The following is a 23,920-nucleotide window of genomic DNA, read 5'->3' on the forward strand; positions in this document are numbered from 1 at the left end:
TCCCTGACAATCACGGACCAGTGAGACTGACTCCCTTCTCCTCCATCCCTGACAATCATGGACCAAGGCTCTGGGGGCTGATGAATGGAGGCCAGGATAAGGTGCTGGTGCTTTCATTGACAGAAACTCGAGTTTCCAGATTGGTCTGGCATTAAACAATCTGTCTGGCCCTTCATTTCTCCAACTTATGCTTCTAGGCAGTGATAAGACTCTTCTGCTTAAGGAAGGCAAGTTTCTGCTTTGGCCTAGTTTCCAGAAACACTATAATGTTAGCCTGAATTTCTAATAAGCAGAGAATCAGATTTATAAAACTGTACAGAAGCTCTTAGTATGAGAAAGGGAGAGGAACTTGGCTTGGTGGTTTCCATCATGGTAGTTTAAAGATGAGGAAGGCAAACAGTGAAGGGAAAACTGTGAGGATTTGACAGGCCCCTCACATGAACTGAGCAAAGCCTACTGGCAGCAAGTCAACGATTCTAATGCACTTGTAAGACAGAATACAGCTGCCCTGAAGGGTGCGATCAGGAGCTCTGGTAGCATAGTGGTTACGAGTCGGATTGCTAACCTCAAGGTCAGCAGTTCGAAACTACCAGCCGTTTTGCAGGAAAAAGATGAGGGTTTCTGCGCCCATAAAGATTTATAGCCTTGGAAACCCTATACAGGGTCAGTATGAGTCAGAACTGACTCCATGGCAAATCACCACCACCATGGAGTTATATTCTCTGAGGACTCCTAGCATGATGTAGTAGGATCAGAAGTGGACTTTGAACCACAAAGTGGGCAGTTCAAACCCACCAGCTGCACCAGTAAATGTATACAATGAGAACTTATACATACAATGGGTCACTAAGAGTTGGAACTGACTCTACAGCACTTAATAACAACAACAACAATACAGTTTCCAAGAGTGTAAATCTTTTCAGAACCAAATCAGTTTTCGCCCATGGAGGTGCTGGTGAGTTAGAACCACTGACTTTTTGGTTAACAGTCGAGTACTTTAACCACTGTACTCGAGAAAATACAAGGTACAAGGAACAATCACATGCTTAGAGCCCAGGGGCACGTTCAGGAGTCAGGCAGAGGTCAGCCCCTCACAGGAAATGTTTCAGAGAACAGAGGAAATGGAACCACAGCCAGAGTTTCTTCTGACAAGAGCTGCCATCACCCACTTATCCCCCAAATAAACACGAAACCAGGAGGACTTGGGGCTTAGATACTTTATGGGTAACGCCCCTCTCGGGTTTCAACTTGAGTGCACATCTGGTACCAGCTGTGCAACATGAACAACCACATCAACAAGACAGCCACTGCCTGCTCACACACTTCACAGCTTCTAATGGGCCAACGTAGCCCTCATGCTTCACTTGCTATGGGTTTGTGGTTTCAGCAAAATGCCTGGTACAATCAACAAGAACGCACAAGTTGTTTTTCTTACGTGGAGCAAAACCACCCCTCTCCTCTGGTGACGAGAACCCCTTTGATGGGCTCCAGCCATCAGCACGCTCAGAAACAGATAGGTGCTTCCAAAACAAGCAGCAGACATGCAGACACCCTGGGTCTTGCCTACATGGTCCCAGGGTAAGGCAGGCCCTGACAGGAATTCTAGTACAAGATGTTACTGAAAGCTCAGCCCACCGCAGCCCTCGAAACTAACCAAAAATAAGAGCTTCCTCTGACAGCAGTGGAGGAAGCAACCACGGGCCCTGGATGTGAACCCTCCTGAAGGCTGAGGGAATCCGTGATCTCGATCATTCTTTGAGCTCTTTGGCAATACAGCTAGCTTCCTCTTGGAACTGAAGTCACAGACCCAGAAGCCTCCAAGAAGATGCCTGAAGTGCACAGGCTTGATGTTGGCCTCTCAGGATATAACAGCAAGTTCACTCCCAAGCACTCAGGAACCGTCTGCATTGTAGAAAGCATATTTCCGGCCCATGGTGCAGAGACACGGAGCTCTGTGGCCTCATGTCATGGGAACAGGACAGGCTTTGGAGCCAGGGAGAACTAGCCTTGAAGCTTGGCTCAGCCACTCACTAGCTGTGTGGCAAGGGCAAAGTACCTGTTGTTTGCAGTCTTGGAAACTCTGTTGTTGTTGAGTGGTATGGAGTTGGTTCCAACTCACAGTGACCCTGTATAAGTTTCTGAGGAGCAGCAGGTAGGTTCGAACTGCCGACTTTGTGGTTTGAAGTCCACTGCTGACGTGAAGAGGGAGAACTGTGCTGAACTTGCTCGGTAGTTATTGTGAAGATGATGTGCAAGACAGAGAAGTAGAACAGGGAGTGGCTAAGCACATGGACTTTAGAACCAGACCACCTGAGTCACCTCTGTGTGGGCCTGGGGCCATTGTCGGATCATACCAGCTGAGATGTTGCTGTTGTTAAGTGTCGTCGAATCGGTTCCAACCCAAAATGACCCTGTATAGGTTTTCTGAGCAGCAACTGGTAAGCTTGAACCGCCGGCCTTGCAGTTCAAATGGTTTTGCAGCCTGGCGCATTAACCCACAGCGCCACACCAGGACTCCTACCAGCTGGGACGCATATTGGCAAAGTGCTTTGAACAATGGCTCGCCCACAGTTCGCACTAAGCAAAGTGCTTCACTTGGGACTTCACAGGAGTCAAATCCAAACCACAATCATTAGCAACAAGGCTCATTGTATGAGACCCCCATTATTTATGAGGAAGACATGACAACCTGGCTGTCTTCTTGCCAGGTGAACAGACAGTACTACTTTAGTATACCAGACCTGGAAACCTCCAGCTATTTGACAAATATTCAACAAGCTCCTAGAGTCCGGGGGTGTGGCACTATAGCGTAAGCACTCGATCGAAAGGATGGCCTCAATTGCAAGGTTGGTGGTGGGGGTTCAAACTCACCAGTCGCTCCTTGGAAGCTCTATACAGGGTGGTCACTATGAGTCAGAACCAGCTCGACAGCACTTAACAACGACAACATCAAGCTCCCACTATGTTCCAGGTACTAGATCAGACACTAACTGCTGTAGGTGTCCTGGAGTTAATTCAGAATCATGGTGACTCTAACAGTGGTGCATAAAACAGACATGGTATCGGCCTTCATACTACTTACATACAGTCCAGTGTTACTGGGTGTCATCGTGGGGGTCCTGAATTATAACGACCTTATGTTCAACAGAATGAAACACTGCCCAGTCTTGCTGCTGGCACTATGCCAATCCATCTCTGTTTGGGGGGGGGCGGGGACTCCTTCCTCTTTTTCAATGACCCTATACTTTACCTAGCATAACATCCTTTCTTCAGGGACTGGCCCCTCCTGATTGATAACATGTCTAAAGTATGAAAAACGAAGTTTCACCATCCATGTCTTTATGGAGTATTCCAGCTACACTTTTTTCAAGACAGATTTGTTTGTTCTTTTGGCAGTCTATGGTGCTTGCAATATTTTTCTATAACACCATAACTCAAATGCATCAATTATTCTATGGTCTTCCTTATTCTCTGTCCAACTTTCACATGCACTGAGGTGACTGAAAATACCAAGGCTTGGGTAAAGCTCACCTTAGTCCTCAAACGGACATCTTTGCTCTTGAACACTTTAAAGAGGTCTTGGGCAGCAGATTTGCCTAATGCAATACGGTTTCTTGACTGCTGCTTCTATGAGTGTTGATAGTGGATGAAAGTGAAACGAAGTCTTTGACAACTTCAATCTTTTCTCCATTTATCATGATTTTTGTTTTCTTTACATTGGGGTGTGATCCAGACTGAAGGCTGTGCTCTTTTATTTCTGTCAGTAAATATTTCACATCCTCTTTGCTTTCAGCAAGCAAGGTTATATCATTTGCATAGTGCATATGAGTCTTCCTCCCATCCTGATGCCACATTCTTCTTCATATAATCCAGCTTCTTTGTTTACTTGCTCAGTGTACAGACTGCACATGTACGGTGAAAGAATACAACCTTGTGCATACGTTTTCTGATTTAAAACCATTCAGTGTCCCCTTGTTCTGTCTGAACAATTGCCTCTTGGTTTATGTACAGGTTTCTCATGAGCACAATTAAGTGTTCTGGGATACTCCACAACGTTTTCCATAGCTTCTCATGATCCACAGAGTCAGAAGCCTTTCCATAATCAATAAAGCACAAGGAAACTTCTTTCTGATATTCTCTGCTTTCAATCAAGATCCATCCATCTGACTTCAGCAAGGATGTCCCTTGTTTCACATCCTCTTCAGAATCCGGCTTGAATTCTGGCAATTTCTGTCGATGTATTGTTTTTTAAATTATCTTCAGCAAAATTTTATCTGTATGTGATATTGTTCAATGATTTCTGCATTCCATTGGGTCGCCTCTCTTTGGAATGGGCACAAATATGGATCTATTCCAATAGGTTGGCCAGGTAGCTGTTTTCCAAATTGTTGTTGTTGTTAAGTGCCATCAAGTCGGTTCCGACCCATAGCGACCCTGTACAGGGTTTCCGAGGGTGTAAATCTTTACGGGAGTAGAAAGCCTCATCTTTCTCCCGTGGAGCGGCTGGTAGTTTCGAACTGCTGACCTTAAGGTTCACAGCCCGATTCGTAACCACTACGCTACCAGAGCTCCTTGTTACTTGGCATAAATGACTAAGTGCCTTTGGTACCGCATCAGTTTGTTGAAAGATTTCCTGGAGGCTTGTTCTTTGCCTGTGTCTTCAGTGCAGCTTAGACTTCTTCCTTCAGTTCTTGATCATGTGCTACCTCTTGATGTGGTTGAACATCAACCACTTCTTTTTGGTACAATAGCTCTGTGTATTCCTTCCATCTTCTTTTGATGCTTTCAGAATCAGGCAATACTTTGCCCAGGTTGTTGTTAAGTGTCATCGAGTTGGCATAGGGTTCCAAGGAGGGGCTGGTGGGTTTGAACTGACAACCTTGGGTTTAGCAGTCCAGGGCTTATCCTACAGCATTACACCAGGTCTCCTTTTGCTCACAGAATCCTTCAATATTTCAAGTCGAGGCTTGGGTTTTTTCTTCGGTTCTTTCAGCTTGAGAAATGCTGAACATGCTCCTTTCTTTCAGTTTTCTAACTCTACGTCTTTACACATTTCATTATAATAGTTTAATCTGTCTTCTCAAGCTACCCTTTGAAACCTTCTGTTCAGCTCTTGTACTTCCTCATTTCTTCCATTTGCCTTAGCATCTCTATCCTAGAGAGCAAATTTCAGAGTCTCTTTTGACATGACTTTTGGTCTTTTTGTTTCTTTCTTGTCTTTTAAAGGATCTTTTCATTTCTTTCTGTATGATATTCTTGATGTCACCTCACAACTCTTCTGGTCTTTGGTCATGAGTGACTAACACATCAAATAAATCTGTTCTGGAGATGATCTCTAAATTCAGGTGGGATATATATATTCAACATCATATTTTGTGACTCTCCTGAACTTATTTTAATTTTCTTGAACTTCAGCCTGAACTTGCTTATGAGCAATTGACGATCTGTTCGACAGCTGGCCTCTGGCCTTGTTTTGGCTAAAGATATGGAGCTTTTCCACCATCTCTTCCCATAGATGCAGTTAATTTGATTCCTGTGTATGCCATCTGGTGAGGTACATGTGTATATTGTTGGTGTTAAGTGTTGCTGAGTTGGTTCCAACTCAGTGACCCTGTATAGGGTTTCTGAGGAACAGCTGGTGATTTGAACTTCTGAACCACTGACCTTGTGGTCTGCAGTCCAGTGCCGATCCTACAGCACCAGTCACCTTCTAAAAAGGTATTTGTAATGAGTAAGCCATTGGTCTTACAAAACTCTATCATGCGATCTCCAGCATCATTTCTATCACCAAGGCCAAATTTTCCAACTCTGCTGACCCTTTCTCTTTGTTTCCAACCTTTGCATTCCAATCACAAGTAATTATCAATACATCCTGAGTACATATTTGATCAATTTCAACTTGAAGAAGTTGGTAGAATTCATCAATTTTATTATTTAGTGGTTGCTGCACACATTTGAACAACAGTAGTATTAACAGGTCTTCCTTGTAGGTGCATGGATATTATCCTATCACAGGACAGTATTGTACTTCTGTACATTTAGATCTTGAAATGTTCTTTTTGACAATGAATGTGACATCATTCCTCTTCAATTTGTCGTTCCTGGCATAGTAAACCATATAATCATCTGATTCAAAATGGCCAATATCAATCCATTTCAGCTTACTAATGCCTTTACGGGTTCCGTGTTATTTTTGGCAACTTCTAAATTTCCTAGATTCATACTTCATACATTCCATGTTCTGGTTATTAATAGATATTTTCAGCTGTTCCTCCTCATTTTGAGTTGTACCCTATCAGTAAATGAAGGTCTGAAAGCTTTACTCCATTCTCGTCATCATGGTCAACTCTAATTTGAGGACACAGCTCTTCCCCAGTTGTATTTTGAGCGCCTTCTAACCTGAAGGGCTCATCTTCCAGCACTGTACAGTATCTGACAATGTTCCACTGCTCTTCCTAAGGTTTTCAGAGACTAACGAATCAGAAGTCGTCTGCCTCTACTTCTCCTTTGTCTCTCTTAGTCTGGAAGCTCCACTGAAACCTGTCCACCCTGGGTGACCCTGTTGGTATTTAAAATACCAGTGGCCTAGCTTCTGGCATCCCAGCAACGCACAAGCCCCCACAGTATAACACATTGATAGATGAGTGCTAGACAGTTAAGTGAGGGGGCGGCTCTAGAGTGTAGCATTTAACCACATAATTTCTAATCAGTACATTTTACCAGTATGTAAATCTAGGTAACCGCACCACGTCTTCCTAGCTGCAAGAGCTCCTCTGGTTTAATACCTCCACTTTCACTGTCCTGAGCAGTCCATCCTAGCTCAACCACTCACTAGCTGGAGAACCCAATAGGTGATGAAGTACACAAAGGAAGGCAGGTTTTGTGGCCACGTGACCTCTGTGGTGGAGAAAACAAAATGACTTGGGTGGGAAGTTGTGCTTACCAGTGATGATAAGGATGGAGACAGAGCTGTTTTTCTTGTTTGATGTATCTCACTGTCATTGACCATGAATTCAGAACTTTACAAATTGTTGCAGGTAATTTTCCCACAATCTTATGAAATATATTAAAGACTCAGACATGGAAGTTTATAGCGATTCGATAACTTGCCCTTTTAAATCAAATACAAGGTCAACAAATTGAATAAAAATTTGTCCTCACAGACTTGTTTCCTTTAAACACTATTTTCCTGACACTTTGGCATTATTCACCTATGTTCTTAGAGGCACAGGTGTGCCAAGTCTTACATGGCATACAGTTTTAAGTTGCACCATTGCCACCACCCAACTGACATACCTGTATCCCCCGATTCACTGAGACTGGACTGCTAAAACCTCAGGGAAAGTGTCTCTGGTGAGATTAATAACAGCCTCCCCCCGGAGTTACAACTGTTAGCAAATTGGCAAAGGCTGTCAGATGGTAGAACGCTTGCTTTCCTGTTTCCTGTTTTTCCCATGAAGAGGGCCTTGCACCTCAACATGACCAGCCCTGGGTAGTGTCCCTGTTTCCTCTCTTAGAGTAAACACTTTGTCACCAAGCTGCCATACAGAGTCAGATCACTCGTGTTGGGTCCAGTGTCTGTGACTTGGGAGACGGATGTGATGGGACACAAACAAAAGAAAATGAAAAACATACACTATCACTGAAAGACCTTTATTTCCTCCAGAAAGCTGACTCGACAGAAACCTGTAGTATAGAAATTTACATCTTGTCTTCTGTCAGTTCACACTGGACCCCTCAAAAGGTGGTGTCAGCTTATAGCTTACAAAAGGAATGGCATCGAAGGACAGCCCATACGGTGGTGCTAACAACAGCACCAGATCAAAGGGTCTCACACCACTTCATTTCCTGGGTAGGGAGGAAGTACAGATTTTCTACAGTGCAGCCTCTTTTACAGCTGGCTTTTCAACTTCCACTCACCCCATAAGCCTGTCTGTGCCTGAAACTTGCTCAGCTGTGAAAACCCCATGCCCCAAAGATGCTGGAAACCCTAGGCTTGTTTTGATCCCAAGAGAAGCCCCCGTTTCTATGTTGTGATTGTTGTTAACTGCCGTTGACTTGGTTCCCACTCACAGTGACCCTGTATAGGGTTTCTGAGGCGCGGCTGGTGAGCTTGAACCACCACTCTTGTGGTCCAGTGCATGAACCTGCAGCACCTGTCATAAACACCAGGTGATTCAGATCTCCTGGAACCCAGCTAGAACTCAGCCCTCTGTGGATGGGCTAGCTTAACTGCACACATTTACTATTTGGCTGGGTGACAATGTATGGTGATTCAGACAAGTTCTGGAATTGATAGTGGTCCCCAGAAAGAATCTGACGACACCCCCTGCGGTGACGGTAAAGGACAGTCAAAACACTAATAATAATGCTGATCTGAGAGCTTTATCAGACCAAATTTAAGGAGAATGTTATCAAGAGAAGGTAGAGATTCAGTGACTCCTGAACAAAACTATAAGAAGTCTTAACAGGAACGGGAGGTTCAGAAACATTTTTGTGGGGGAAGGCATGTCCTAGAAGTACTTTCCCCATGCTGAGGGCGTGTGCAGTGAGAGAAGAGTGGGTGGGAAGGACTCTGAGCCACCCCTTCTCAGGGCATCAGCATCCGGATCAGTAATATTCCTTTTCATCTCACAGGCTGGCTCTGAGGATCAAGAGAAAGGTGTTTTATAAGCAACAAAATGTCATATTATTGTTGTTGTTAAGTCCCATTGAGTGGGTTCCAACTCATCTAGGAAACCCATGTAGGGTTTCCAAGGAGCATATGGTGAGTTTGAACCACCAACTTTGTGGTTCAACCTTGTTGTTAAGTGCCGTCGAGGCAGTTCTGACTCATGACAAGCCTGTATAGGATTTCCAAGAGGCAACTGGTAAGCTTGAACCGCCAACCTTGTAGTTCAAACCGACTTTGCAGTCCAGCGAATTAACCCACAGTGCCGCACCAAGGCTCCATGTCCAGTATTTACCCTACAGCACAACACCAGGACTCCAAATGCCAGATTACAAGTACGAAGGTGAGTCACAGAAAATAGATTCAGACAGAGGCAAGTGTAGAACCCAGGTGTCTTTTCTGATCTTAGTACTAAAATGTATGTAGATAAGAAGAGAAATCAGACAAGAAAAGGGGAAATTTGAAGAAGAGAGAGAGAGAAAGCAGAAAAGTGAATGTTGTTGTTGTTTTCATGTGCCGGTTTCAACTCATAGCGATGAGGTTCACAGCCCGATTTGTAACCACTACGCTACCAGAGCTCCTTAGAAAAGTGAATAGCAATGGATAAAAAGAAAGCCACCTCATCTAGGAAGCCTGGCCTTATACACTCATTCCCCATTCTACCAGGGTTTTGGTCCAGGTATGGCACTGCTGCCAAAACCAAGGTGGGACATGTCTCCTTTTCCACCAGGGCTGCCGCTCCAAGCGGGTAGAAAATCCTGGACGAGCCCTCAAATTTGTGAGAAACGTTGTCTATACTGACAAACGCTCAAGTAATCGAATCTGTACTTATTTTAGCGAGAGTGAGGTTTTCTTTATTCGATTTTGCAAAATCAGGCACCCAGCCCCATAGACACAGGCAGAGGCGCCACATGGCACTCCACAAACAGTTTTTATTCTTGTCCTCCCAAAAGCCCCCTCCCTCCAGTTCCAGTTCCCCATATACAATTCTATGGTACATCCCATTTTCCCTCCCCGCAGAGAAGCCAAAATGGCTTGCCCAAGGTCTTAATGGCTGTGTTTTTATTTAAATTTTCTAGTCCCAGAATTGCCTGCGTACATCAACAATCTGTCTACCAGGTCTTGTAATCTCATGAATTCCTGAAGAATGGACCACAAGAGTTCTTTCTCACACTGTGGGCTAATACACTGGACTGCAAAGCCAGTTTGAACCACAGATTGGCGGTGCAAACTCACCAGTCACTCCTCGGAAACCCTATACAGGGTCCCTATAAGTTGGATAAGGAGCTCTGATAGTGTAGTGGTTACAAATCAGGCTGCTAACCTCAGGGTCAGCAGTTCGAAACTACCAGCTGTTCCACGGGAGAAAGATGTGGCTTTCTGCTCCCATAAAGATTTACAGCCTCGGAAACCCTGTGCAGGGTCGCTATGGGTCGGAACCAACTCCACGGCACCTAACAACAACAACAAGTCAGAAGCAACTCGATGGCACTTTAAATACAAGAACAACAACAAAAAGGTTTAAAAGGTAGATCATCCTTGAGATATGACCAGCTACAGGAGGTTCCTCTGATAGACAAAAGAAGAAATCCCCTGTTATTCCAAGGGGAGGCTAGAATTTCTGTTCCAGTCACCTAACTCTTTGAGGTCGTGATCCCACAGGCTGTTCTTTGTCGAGGTGTGCTGTTTTCATTGACCTCTCTTTTCTGAATATATGTTACACCTGAATTGCGGCAAGTTGACTAAAATAAAGCACACATATAAGGCTCAGCAGTCTGCTGGGCTTCCTTGGAGGGGACAAGGAAGAAACCTACTGACCCCACGAGGTCACTGGGCAGAACATTTGGTGAGACAGTGCCCGGCACACAATGGGTGCTCAATAAACATTTTTCAAGTGAATATATAAATGGATTGAATGTGGCCTCTGCTCATTCAATCCAAACAATTCATGCCCAAAAAAGGAAAGGAATCCTCCAAGAATGTTCAGGTTTCCTTTTCTTTATGTTCCTTTATATCTGGGGGCCGTTGTGATTGTCTTTGCAACAGTGGGCCTCACACTCAATGATGTGTCTGCCTGTGGAAGGTGGCCCGGCCCTAGCTTACTCCCATCATTTTATTTTCATGTTACCACCAAGAGTCAAAGAAGGAAGAGATAAGACTTTTTTTTTTTTTTTTTAAATAAAGTGATTTACCAAAGACCTTTAAAAAATACCAATTGCAGAAGGAAGGAAGAAACTTTTTAGATGGTCTCTCCCCACCCCATTTCTGTGATTTCATGATCTCACATTGGCCCTGGATTTACGATACTTCGTGCCTTTTCACAGTGCGTGATACGGCAGACGGATTGAAGAGACCATATGCTTGCCGATGCCCTTCTAGAAAATTGTAAATGTGACATTTCACGAGGAAACGACAGTTCCAGAGTCGAGTTCTAATGACAATCTTAAAGGTCGGTTTGAAACTGGTGGAGGGTCCCATTCCCTCTTTGTAAATGGTCACTCCATGAGAGGGCAGGGTGGAGAATTCAGCCACATCAACAAGGCACTTAGCTTAGTGCAGGGAACTTAGCAAAGTGTCCACAAACACTGGTTCTTTCCTTTTTTCTGTTTATTGTCAATGTGGTTCACATTTGCCTTTATAAATTACATATTTGTAATTTCCAAATTCCTAGGAAACTAGCATAGCTGGGGTTGGCATCTCCGTTTCACAGAGGAGAGAAAGCAGGCTCAGAGAGTGGTCTACTGGCACCTTAATGCAGCAGTGATAAAAACAACCCAGATCCAGCCTTAAGATTGCAACATGCCATTCATAACTTTAAGTCTTGTGGTGATGGAATGGTTCTGGATCTTGATTGTGGCACAAGTCCCAAAAGGCTACACATAGGCTCAGTATGCGCACTCATACACAAATATTTACGTAAAGCTAAGCTAGTGACGGAGTCCTGATGTGGCGTTGTGGGTTAATGCGCCAGACTGCAAAGCCGTTTGAACTGGAAGGTCAGCAGTTCAAGCTCACCAGCTGCTCCTCAAAAAACCTTATACAAGGTCACTATGGGTCAGAACCGACTCGAGAACACTTAACAACACCAACAACAAGCTAGTGACATCTGAGGAGCCCCTGGTGTGGTGCTGCAGGTTAATGTGCCAGACTGCAAAGCCGTTTGAACTGCAAAGTCAGCAGTTCAAGCTTACCAGCTGCTCCTTGGAAACCCTATACAGGGTCACTATGGGTCAGAACCAACTCGACAGCACTAAACAACAACAAGAAGTCACATCTAAGGACTGCTGGATACATACACGTCAGTCTCCTGAGTGTGATGTTGCACAATAGTTATGCAAGATGTTATCAGTGGGGAAAATTAGGTGAAAAAAATGTATTTCTGTACTACATTTAATTGTCAAATATAAGTTGGATGATACACAAATTTGCTAACTATTATTCCTGTGTGGTTCAAGCTCACCTGCTGCTCCTTGGAAAGCCTATACTGGGTTGCTGTGGGAAGGAACCGACTCAATGGTACTTACTTGCAACAACAACTATGTAAGGAGACTGCTGATGCATTGGCTAAGCATTTGGTTGCTAGCCGAAAGGTCAGCGGTTTGAACCCACCAGCCACTCTGCAGGAGAAAGACATGGCAGTCTGCTTCTGTAACAATTAGGGGCAGTTCTATTCTGTCCTATGGGACCACTCTGAGGCAGAATCCACTCAACGCAGGGGTTTGGATTTTTGTTTATGGTATGTCACCCCGTCAGTTTCTCATACTGTGGTGGCTTGGGTGTTGACGTAATGGCAGAAGTTATACCACTGGGAGTTCAAATACCTATGGTGGACAGGTTACTACAGAGCTACCAGATGAAGACAAAAGTGGAAAAAGAGCCGACCATCTACTTCCAAAAATTCACCAGTGAGAGCCGCGTGGACCACAACCGAAAACTGGTATATCTGATTGCATTCCAAAAGGGGTAAACGGCTAACGGAAGGCGTTGTGTTCGCGGAAGGCATTGTATTCGCGGAAGGCATTGTGTTCGGTGAACTAGTGGCCAATGAGGGCAAAAGACCCTTGGTAATACGGATTGGCACAAAAGCCACAGAATGGCCTCAAACTCACTGGTGATGATGAGAGCGACACTGATCAATATTCTGTTGTATGTAATATCTACCTATCTAAGGAGCTCTGGGAGCGTAGTGGTTATGAGTCAGGCAGCGAACCTCAAGGTCAGCAGTTCGAAACTACCAACTATTCTGTGGGAGAAAGATGAAGCTTTCTGCTCCCGTAAAGATTTACAGCCTCGGAAACCCAATGCAGGATCGCTATGAGTTGGAACTGACTCCACGGCACACAACACACAACCACAACCACCACCACCACCTACCTATCATGTGTTGGCCACCGTCAGGCTCTACAATGGTTACCCCAATTGCTCTTGACAAAATCGCCATTTACAGATGAGGAAACTGAGGCTTGGGGGTACAACTGCCCCCATGCCAACTCCCTAGTAAATAAAAGAACTGAGAGTTGGTCCAGATTCGTTTGCGCTCAGCCTTGTGGCCACCTCCCTGGCATCTTTACAAGGACCTGCAGAAAACACTTCCGCAGCGCAGTATCAACACCTCTGTAATTTGGGGTCAGGGCGAGTCTCTTGTACTTGCTCCTAATCTAGACTAGGCCTCAGGATGAATTCCATACACACACATACAAAATTGATGAGGGTTAAGAAAAGGCTTTAGGAGAAGAGTTGGAGCGGAGTGTGGGACCCTATCCAGAGAAGCAGCGACACCAGAGATGGAGGCACAGACAGTGACGTGGAGAGATGGAGCGGCTGGGGACTCTAGACTCAGGGAGGGAGAGGGGCTGTGTGCTGGCGGCCAGGTATGCCCTCTGGTTGTTGGAATGATTATATATTCCTGAGTGTTTGCATATACACCCAAACAAAAAAACAGAGGGAAAAGAAGTAAATACTGTTGAATGATGATGCACAGATGGGATTGTAATCATTGCAATGAAATGAAATACAATAGGATGAGTGTAAAACTGAAGTTCTCTCATGTAAACCATCACTCAATTCACAATAAAAACTTAAAAAACAAAAGAAATAGGCTTTACTAAGGAAACATACAAGCCAGGGTCAGCAAGAAAAGAAATGACATGTGTCCTCTGCTGTCTGGACAGTGTTCTGAGGGACGCTCAGCATGGTGACCCACCTCAGCAACAAAGGACCACACAGCCTTCCTGATGCCCAGAACTGAGTTTTTGTGCCAGCTGTTTATGGGAGGGGTCTCAACTGCCCACTCCCCAGAATCTGGAGGCCTCAGAGCCCATGGAAACTACAGTCTCTCTTATTAGGGGAAGAAATCACTTGTCCTGCAGGAATGAGCTTGGGGTGGGGCTGGGGGTGGATGGAAGGAATCTCCTTCCATTGGACAATGTAGAGGAAATGAGTCCCAGTTAGCACAATGTCTAAGCAAGCCAGATTGAGTCCCAAGGGATGTGTCCACAAAGTCTCATTCTTTGTATAAACTGCCTAATTCTTACAGCTTAAACTCTTTCTTAGCATTGAATGCCAAGAAACCATAAAACAAACATGTAGCCCACCTCTAGCAAATCTAGGGGGTACAAAGCTCTGTGTACTAACTCTACCCATCACTTTAAGTATATAAAATCCGTATTTCCTCTTGACCTTCAATTATGTTATTAACCTTTCTTATCGTATGTTTTTTAAAGCTGCATCTATCTTGCATGACAAAATAAGACAATAACTAAAGGAGCAGACAAAACCAACATGCCTATAGTTCACTCTGGTAGCGTAGTGGTTACGAATCAGGCTGCAAACCGCAAGGTCAGCAGTTCAGAACTACCTGCTGTTCCGCGGGAGAAAGATGAGGCTTTCTGCTCCCGTAAAGATTTACAGCCTCAGAAACCCTGTGCAGGGAACCGACTCCACGGCGCACAACAACAACAACAACCAGAGAATACACAGATTCCCTGTTAGGGCCAAAATAACAGTAACTATTTCTTCAACCACAAACTGTATCCCATTCCCAAAGACGTCCGGTGAGTCCCAGCAGGCTTTGGTTTCCAATGCTCTGGAGCTGGGGCAGGTACAGAGACTCTCACCTGCACTTCTGAGTCGGCGTCCACATGCTGCAGTTGGAACCAGGTGTCTCTGTTGTGGTATTTCTGCAGGTCTTCCTTCTGAATGGCCACTTTCCCTAAACACACAAGGCAAAGGGAAAGCACTTGAAGAGAGCGAATGAATCCACCAGTCCCAATGTGCTTTAAAGACAGAAAAAGTCACTTGATTATTTTATCACAGTCAATGATTTAAAAAAGCATAATTCAAAAGAGATGCATCAGGTAAACCGATGGCTGTGAGTCACTTTGCTCCCAGTAAGATAAACATAGGCACACTCATTTTATTTACTTAATGCGGTTTGGGGGAATGTTTACAGAGCAAATTTGTTTTCTATTCAGCAATTTATACACATGTGAATTTCATTTTAAAGGACAAGCACCTCACATCTTCACATTTTGTACATGGCTCTGACTGGTGGTCAGCTGGCATACTTGGACTCAGGACAGGCAGCATCGGTGTGACAGGAACAGACAGAGTCTGTCTGGTATAACTGATGCACTGCCGCTGTGCACCATCTAAGGTAGTTGTCACAGTTGAGTGAGAGCAATGTAGCAGGGACCAGTTGTTGTGTTCGTAGCTAGCATATATGTTGAGTCATTAAACAAATGTTTGCCAAAGCGTGACCAATGGACTACCTGCATCTGAAACATTAAGCTCATGAGTTCAAGCCAGTTAATTCTTCTTGACCAAACTTCTGTCTATCTATAAAGTAGATGCGACACACTGGGCACTTAGAGGTGTGTTGGTAAGTTACTTAAACCTAATTGACTTAGTCAACAAGTACTTTGCTCTTGCTACACAGAACCATCTGGAACAAGAACCTGCCTAGCTAGAGCTTACTGCACAATACATTAAAGCCACTGAGAGCAATCAAAATTGTCAGGTAGGAAAGCAAGAAAGGAAGACGACAGAAAGGAAGAGAGACAGACGCAGAAAACATGTGGAGAGGTCTACAGGTTGGGAAAATAAAGGTATTTTCCACTTTCAATTTCCATAGTAAGTTGTTGTTGTTGTTGTTAAGTGCCGTCAAGTAAGTTCTAACTCATAGCGACCCCGTCTGTATAGGGTTCCTGAGGATTGGATGGTGAGCTTGAACGGATGACCTTGTGGTTCAGATCGACCTTGCAGTCCAGCACATTAACCCACAGGGCCGCACCAGAAATTCAGAGAGACTCAAATTACACATTGCGTAGGATTTCCTCCCAAAAAGCATAAAACGACCAGGGTATAATGACATCCTTCAAGACTCAATCTTGTAATTCCTTCCTCTGCCTTTGTCCACAGGCTGCACTGGGGCTGGGCGGATGTGTGCCTTGCACTTCCTCCCCCTCCCCACTGCACCACAACATGCTCTTGGATTGGCATCCCATCTGATTTCTTTACTACTTGGTTCCAAAACCTTTGATCCTTTTCCAGGCACACACCCGTCACCAGGCAGCTACACCAAAGACAAGATTACTACCCTTCCTTCTCTTTTCTTTGCCAGCTATTGCCTGGCTCTTGCACAACTTTGACCCCACCCCCACCCCAATGGGAATAGAACTTTTGAGTCTCCCAGGAAATAGAACCACATAAAACAACAACAAATTTCCCAAAATTGAATTGAGCAACATGATTTCAGTGAAAAGGAATAAAGAAACCTCAGCCTCCATGACCTGTTCAGCTAGAAAATAAACTCACCCTCAGAATGCTAATGTTAAATATTTAACTTACAATAGTATTGTTTCTTCATATTTTTTAGCTAAAACTGGAAACGGGATGTATCTATAACCTATACACTATTGCTGGTCTTTCTTTTTAGAAGCATTAAACATAGTCAAAATTCAAAACCTCCAAAAGGATATAAAACCCAGCCAAGAAAAAGTTTTATCCTCTTCTCTGTCTCCTAGTTTCCCTTCTCAGAGGTAACCTTTGTGAACAGTTTCAACTTTTTCCTTGTAGAGATTGACTAACCAATTTCAGTAATATATGAATGCATTGGAGCCCTAGGATGTCGGTGCTGTGACTGCAAAGTCGTTTGAACTGTATACAAGGTCAGTGGTTCAAGCTCACCAGGCGCTCCTTGAAAACCCTATACAGGGTTGCTAGGGGCTGGAAGCAAAGGAACGGCACTTAATGATACCGATGACTGTATCTAATATGCATATTAGTGTTTCTAAATGCTATTCTGAGACAATACCCAATCTACAAACCATAAATTTGATTTAATTTTTTTCGGATGAATCAGAGTCCATGGAATGTCTATAACTTCTAGTTTCCAAATGACTACAATCTAAAGCTGTGTGACATCAAACAGATTTCTAAATCATTCTGGTCGCACCTTCTCATTTGGATGAGACACAACCGCTACCGAGGTAGAAGAAAAAACAGGTCCCATGTCTCCTCTCCTCCCCTTTCATCCCCCAGCAATGCCTGCCATCATCCCAATGGGGCAGGAAGCCAGGTAGCAAGGGAGCCTGGGAAATGTGGTTTGCAGGGATTATACAGAGCAGGAGGAGGTGGGCTAACGTCTCTGAGAGAAAAACTAGAGACACAGGGACCACTTAATACAATTCTACTTACCAAATAGCATCTAACAAACAATCATTCATTTCCTCCACTTTCATTCACTAAAACTATATGTGCTAACCAGAGCTTCTAGCCAGCATGAGAATGATCACTCTGAGTTGATGGCAGTTTCTTCAAATGGATAGAAAACGTCTCTCAATCTGTCCAGCCAACCTTACAACAGATAAAGAACTGTTTCCTCTGCTTTCCTAGAACTCTTGTAAGCAGCTCCTGAGCCCACTATTACGCTGGTGCACCTTGTTGGTATTGTTAAGTGCCCTGGGTTCTGACCCATAGCGACCCTGTATAGGGTTTCTGAAGAGCCGTTGGTGAGCTTGAACCACCGACCTTGCAGTTCAAATGGGTTTGCAGTCTGGCGCATTAACCCACAGCTCCACACCAGGACTTCGATGCACCTTACATGTCCAGGATTAATCAGCTGGAAAACTTTGATTCATGGAAGGCTCTCTTTCACTCTAAGATTCTCTGGTCCCATTAAATCTATGACCAGCAACCAAGGAATGGTCACTTTCTATCTGGAGCCCTTGTGTGATGGGTATGTTCCGTTGCTCTTCCAAGTCTACTTTGCCACCTGAGACTGACCTGTATGCTCTGCACTTGTAGCTCCCTTGCCTCTGGCTTTCAGTTGATTTTGTACATTGGGAGAAACTGATGGTAGATTCAGAGGCATAAAGTGAGGCCAGGGTATTTACTCTTGCAGCTCTCACTTGGCCAAATTACTTCACTGCCTCGGTCATGTAGGCAGCCAGGGGACCTCTCCTATAGCTACTGGATTTCAGTTACAACTCAATCCTCCTGACCGGCCATGGCTCTTCCATCCTGCTAGCTCGGATGCTACAGCAGGTCCCGCACCTACCCTGTCCATGGGCTCTTGATCAAACTCTCCTTCATGACCCTGTTGAAATGCACATCTCTTTCCTGCTACAACCCTGACTGATGTCTCTCTTGTGTCTTGACTTGACCATGTTGTGGAGGACGTGTGTTGTCCCATCAAAGAAAACCTAGAGATAAGTCTAAATGTCCTTAGGGTATATGACGCTATTAAATCAGCTGTGGATGAAATTGTGAAAAAAGAGGGTGAAAAAAGCGGTGCATCAAAGAAGCCGAAACACTAATCTTGCTTTTCTGACACAAATTTATAGCCTAGTACTGAGGTTTCTCATTCTTGGTAACAACATAATTACTAGTCATAACTTTAAATTATTACTGGGGACCCAGCCAGCCACTTATTTTATGTCTATAAAAATGATAGTGGAAAAACCGTGTAAGTCAGACAGTGCACCGACATATCCGAATTTCAAAGCCACCACGAATCACGAAACCGTGGTGGTGTTGGTTACCTTTTTTTTTTTTTCTTTAAATTTTATTTATTATGTTGCTGTTGTTGACACTATATTCAACAAAACACACACCAAACCAATTCAACAGTGTCTACATGTGCAATATAGTGATACTGAAGGCAGGTTTCAAGTTGCACATTCCCAGGCTGCTCCCTGCCTGAGTCGTTTCTCCTCCCCCATGAACCTAAACTCACTGCCCACCCCCCACCCAGGTTCCTATCTAAAGAGTTGCTGTTTTGAACTTGATCCTATTCAGATCATTCTTAAAAGAACACAGTACTCAAGGGCAGACTCTGTCTTTTTCACTAGTTAAGCTAAATCATTGTTTGGTTTTAGGAAGACTTCGGAGGTTACTTTTGGTTTAAGGTCTACATCTGATCTCAGAGCAACTGTTTCAGGAGTTCATACAACCTCCACGGCTGTAGAAAGTATTGAGCCCGAGAATATTGGAAATTCTGTTCTTCACCTCTCCCCTTTTGATCAGCTTCTATGGATGCTTAGTGGTAACTGGGTACCACCCAGTTCTTTTGATCTCATGATAAAGGAGGTCGTTTTCCATGGAGCCAATTAGCCACACATTCCATATCCACCCCCGAATCCCAACTCCCCTCCTTTCTCTGTGGTTCCAGGTACGGAGACCAGTTGTGTGTTGAGTGGCTGCTTGGGAGCATTTAAGACCCCAGACACTATGCAACGAGCTAAGCGGTAGAACAGAAGAACTCAATATACTGTGAGGCCAAGTAACTGAAATATCCCAGGAAACCATGGCCCTAACCTTCTTTAAAAATAGAAGATACATGGTCAGAATGATTAATAAACACGTCGTTTGATCATTTTGATGGGAAATTAACCCTAGAACTAACTAACTTGGTCAGGTTCTCTGATTAAATCAGATGCAAAACAATTCTTTTTTTTTTTTAAATTAAATTTTTCTTAAGGTTTCCACTCAAAAAATGATCATATGCTCTCATAAGTAACCAAATGCCTCTAATTGTGTTAACTAATATTAATACTATTATGTCCAAATTGCATTTCACCTTCAAATTTGATTTGTCCACTGTGGACATGAAATTGTTTAGGAACATAACAATCTCTGACCAAATGGCTTTACATATATACATGGGAGTCCTGGTGTGGCTCTGTGGGTAAATGTGCCAGACTGCAAAGCTGTTTGAACTGCAAGGTCGGTGGTTCAGGCTCACCAGTTGCTTCTCAGAAACCATATACAGGGTCGCTATGGGTCGGAACCGACTCAATGGCACTTCTGACTCATAGCGACCCTGTACAGGGTTTCCGAGGCTGTAAATCTTTATGAGAGCAGAATGCCTCATCTTTCTCCTGCGGAACAGCTGGTAGTTTCAAACTGCTGACCTTGCGGTTCATAGCCCAATTCATAATCACTATGCTACTATATATATATATGTTGTTAAGTGCCATTGAGTCGATTTCGACCCATAGCGACCCTGTATAGGGTTTCTAAGGAGAAATTGGTGAGCTTGAACCACTGACCTTGTAGTTCAAACAACTTTGCAGCCTGACGCATTAGCCCACAGTACTACACCAAGACTCTGTCTATATATATATGTGTCTGTGTGTGTGTGTATGTGTGTGTGTGGTGTGTTGTTGCTAAGTGCCGTCGAGTCAGTTCCAATCCACAATGACCCTGTACAGGGTTTCTGAGGAGCAGCTGGTGAGCTTGAACCGCCAACCTTGTAATTCAAACAACTTTGCAGTCTGATGCATTAGCCAGCACCACACCAGGACTGACTGACTGACTGACTCTCTCTCTCTCTGTCTCTCTCTTTCTCTCTCTCTGTCTCTCTCTCTCTGTCTCTCTGTCTCTCTCTCTATATATATATATATGTGTGTGTGTGTGTATTGTGTGTTGTTGCTAAGTGCCATCGAGTCAGTTCCAATCCACAATGACCCTGTATAGGGTTTCCAAGGAGCAGCTGGTGAGCTTGAACCGCCAACCTTGCAGTTCAAATGGCTTTGCAGTCTGGCACATTAACCCACAGTGCCACACCAGGACTCTTTCTCTACATATAAATATATCTATGTTCTTGTTAAGTGCTGTCTAATCTGTTCTGACCCATAGTGACACCGTATAGCTTTCCAAGGAGTGGCTGGTAAGCTTGAACCACCGACCTTGCAGTTCAAACCAACTTTGCCGTCCAGCACATTAGCCCACAATGCCACCTCAGGACACCTTGAGAGACTAGAGGATTTAGTAGGACTGAAGCTCACAATCTGGGCTGAGGGGGTGGGGAGAGAAGAAGAGGACACTTTCACAAGGGCTGGTGCTGGAAGCTTTGAATGCTAAGCTAAGGGTTTGACCTTTATTCTGAGAGCAAGGGGGATCCCATGCAGAATAGCAGCAGGAAAGTGCCATGATCAAATCAGCATTTCAGAACCATCACTTCAGCCAAGATAGATTAGGTACGGCTGAGAACCAGGGCTCAGAAGTGCCTTCACAGCTCAAAACCCAAACGTGCTTCCTCAAAGTTCACTTTAGATGTAAGGATTGACCTTTGGAAGTCCCTATATCTCTGGTTCTGTCTTAAAATGAATTCCAATGTAAATGAACCCAGTTCCTATGTGATCCAAGGCTGTGTAGTTCCTGAACAAACGTCAGTAATTTCTACTTAAAAGTGTAGCAGTTGCCATGATCCATCGTGGAGAGTCACCTCTTTGTGAATAATTACCCCCCACACACAGGTAGCCTGGCCCCCAATTCCTGGAGCCGGTGACTGGTGCCTTCTATGAGTAAAGGGGCTTTCTTGAGATGGGAGCTCATTCTGGATTAGTGTTATGGGCCCAGATGTAACTACGAGGTCTTTAGAAGAGGAAGGCAGAGGGAGACTTCCTACAGCAGGGGAGAAGGATTATGCCCGGAAAGCAGAGTGAGCTCTTTAGCTGCCTCACTGCTGGCTTTGAAGTTGGAGGAACAGAACAGGGCAAGAGCTAAGGAACACAAAGAATGCAGCTCAAAACCCCAAACCAAGCCCACTGCCCTCAAGTCGATCCAGACTCACAGTGACCCTATAATACAGAACTCAACTGCTCCAGAAGGTTTCAGAGGCTGGAAGATGAGAACAGACTGCCTCAGCTTTCTCCTACAGAGAGGCTGGTGGGTTTGAACCTTAGAACTTGAGGTTAGCAGCCCAGTGCTTAACGCACTAAGCCATAAGAGCTAGGTGTTGGGGAAACAGCAAGAAGACTGAGTCTCGCTCACCTGGAAGCCCCAGAAACCACCCTGGGTCTCTTACCTTCGGACTGTACCAGAGGACATCTGTTCTCAACCACTAGGTTTGTGATGCTGTTTTCAGCAGCCATCGGAAATGATAAATCAAGCCAACTCTGACTCACGGCAGCCCTGTATATATCAGAGGAGAACTGCTCCATCGGGTCGTCAGTGGCTGACTTTTCAGAAGTAGGTTGCCAGGCCTTTCTTCTGAGGTACCTCAAGCCTCCAACCTTTCCGTTAGCATCCAAGTGCATTAGCCATTAACCCACCCAGGGGCTCCACGCACTTCCCACAGAGAAAGAGGAGGGAGGAGATTGGTCACTGTTTGTGAATCACCTGGACTTCTCAGGAGGTGGTCATCCCACTCACCCTCACCCCCCACCCATGACCCATAACCCGTGAGGCATCCTGGGTCCTTCTTTTCCCCTTAGCCTCTACACCCAATAATCACTGCTTCTAAATGACAGCAAGAAAGCTAAATCTTAAAATTAAGTACAAACCCACAGCAATGCAGACTTAGAACCCAGTGATTGCTTAGGTCCAAATGTCAAATGGGGCCATCGGAAAAGTGGAAATATAGCTTTTATATTTTTTATATTTTATAGTAACTAACTCACAGAGTTGTTCTGAAAATCAAAGAGTCAAACTCTCTCTCTCTCTCTCTCTTTTATATTTTATAGTAACTAACTCACAGAGTTGTTCTGAAAATCAAAGAGTCAACATTTGTCACGTGCCTGAGACAACACCTTCCACAGAGGAAATAACGCATATAATTTATAAAAACATAAACGCGCGACGTAGATGCCTGATATTTAAACCTCTCCTCCCTTCCTACCACGTGAATTCTGACGTGGACAAGAGGGGACATGGAAGGACAACAAAAAGCGCAGTCTGTCGAATCATCGCCAAGGTTACATTGAACTTCTTCAGATTAAACACCAATCGATACCTACAGCCATCAAAGACATTTTTAGCAAGCAACAGAATTCTACTAATGAATTCACTTAAGTTACCTAATGTTGTTAAGTGCCGTCGAGTCAGTTTGGACTCATAGCAATCCCTTATAGGGTTGGCGAGGAGCAGCTGATGGATTTGAACTGCCGACCTTGTGGTTTGCAGTCCAAGTTACCTAATACAAAAATATAATTCGATTGCTTTTCAATCAAGCCACCCTGGCCAGACGAAAGCAGGAATCCACATACCTAACTACAGTCCGCTCTAGAAGGTTCCTCCTATAGACCTAATGTCTGCATTACCTCAGAGTCCTTCTTCATCTAACACTCAGTGGACCCCAAGGCGTAGGGACACCACTAAGTGAGGTGACCCAAAGGTAAGAGGCCACAGGTGCACCAAGGTGAAGAAAGATAAGAGAGGAGAAGGAAAGGACCGAGGCAGGGAGTAAGGAGTTCCAGTGTGGCACTGGGGAATAAGCATTTGACCATAAGGTTGGTTTGAACTGCAAGGTCAGCAGTTCAAACTCACCAGTCGCTCCTCAGAAACCCCATACAGGTTTGCCATGAGTCAGAACTGATCCAACAGCATTTAACAACAAAGCAATTTCCCCATACGGTAGTGGTTATAAGTCAGGTTGCTTGCCTCAAGGTCAGCAGTTCGAAACCACCAGCTGTTCCCTGGGAGAAAAATGAGACCTTCTGCTCCCGTAAAGATTTACAGCTATGCAGGGTCACTATGAGTCAGAACTGGCTCCCTGGCACACATCTTCTGCCAGCACTCAATAAGAAATAAAAGACAGCAAACAGGGTATGAACTTAGTTTTCTCAGGCCATCAGTAATGACAACAATGATCACAGCGGCTGAGCGAGGTGGACAGAAGGCCCGTCAGGATTCAGGAAGGGCCTCTACAACCCCCAAATCCTGCTGTAGAAACAGCTGATCTGGTAGTTCCTGTTGAAAACCATGTCTTCACCCCACCATCCAGTACACGAGGATTACTCAGGT

At 44.5% G+C, this 23,920-nt stretch overlaps 1 protein-coding gene across 1 annotated transcript in view; it reads right to left on the bottom strand.

The window, feature by feature from the left end:
- Positions 1-23,920, bottom strand: part of RASA3 (RAS p21 protein activator 3) — a 126,311-nt gene that overhangs the window by 84,054 nt on the left and 18,337 nt on the right. Inside the window, exon 3 of the mRNA XM_006851554.1 lies at positions 14,788-14,882. Within this exon, the coding sequence (XP_006851617.1) occupies positions 14,788-14,882 (95 nt within the window). The remainder of the gene's footprint in view (positions 1-14,787; positions 14,883-23,920) is intronic.

Source organism: Chrysochloris asiatica, unplaced genomic scaffold, assembly GCF_000296735.1.
Source record: "Chrysochloris asiatica unplaced genomic scaffold, ChrAsi1.0 scaffold00029, whole genome shotgun sequence".
In the NCBI taxonomy this organism is placed as follows: domain Eukaryota; kingdom Metazoa; phylum Chordata; class Mammalia; order Afrosoricida; family Chrysochloridae; genus Chrysochloris; species Chrysochloris asiatica.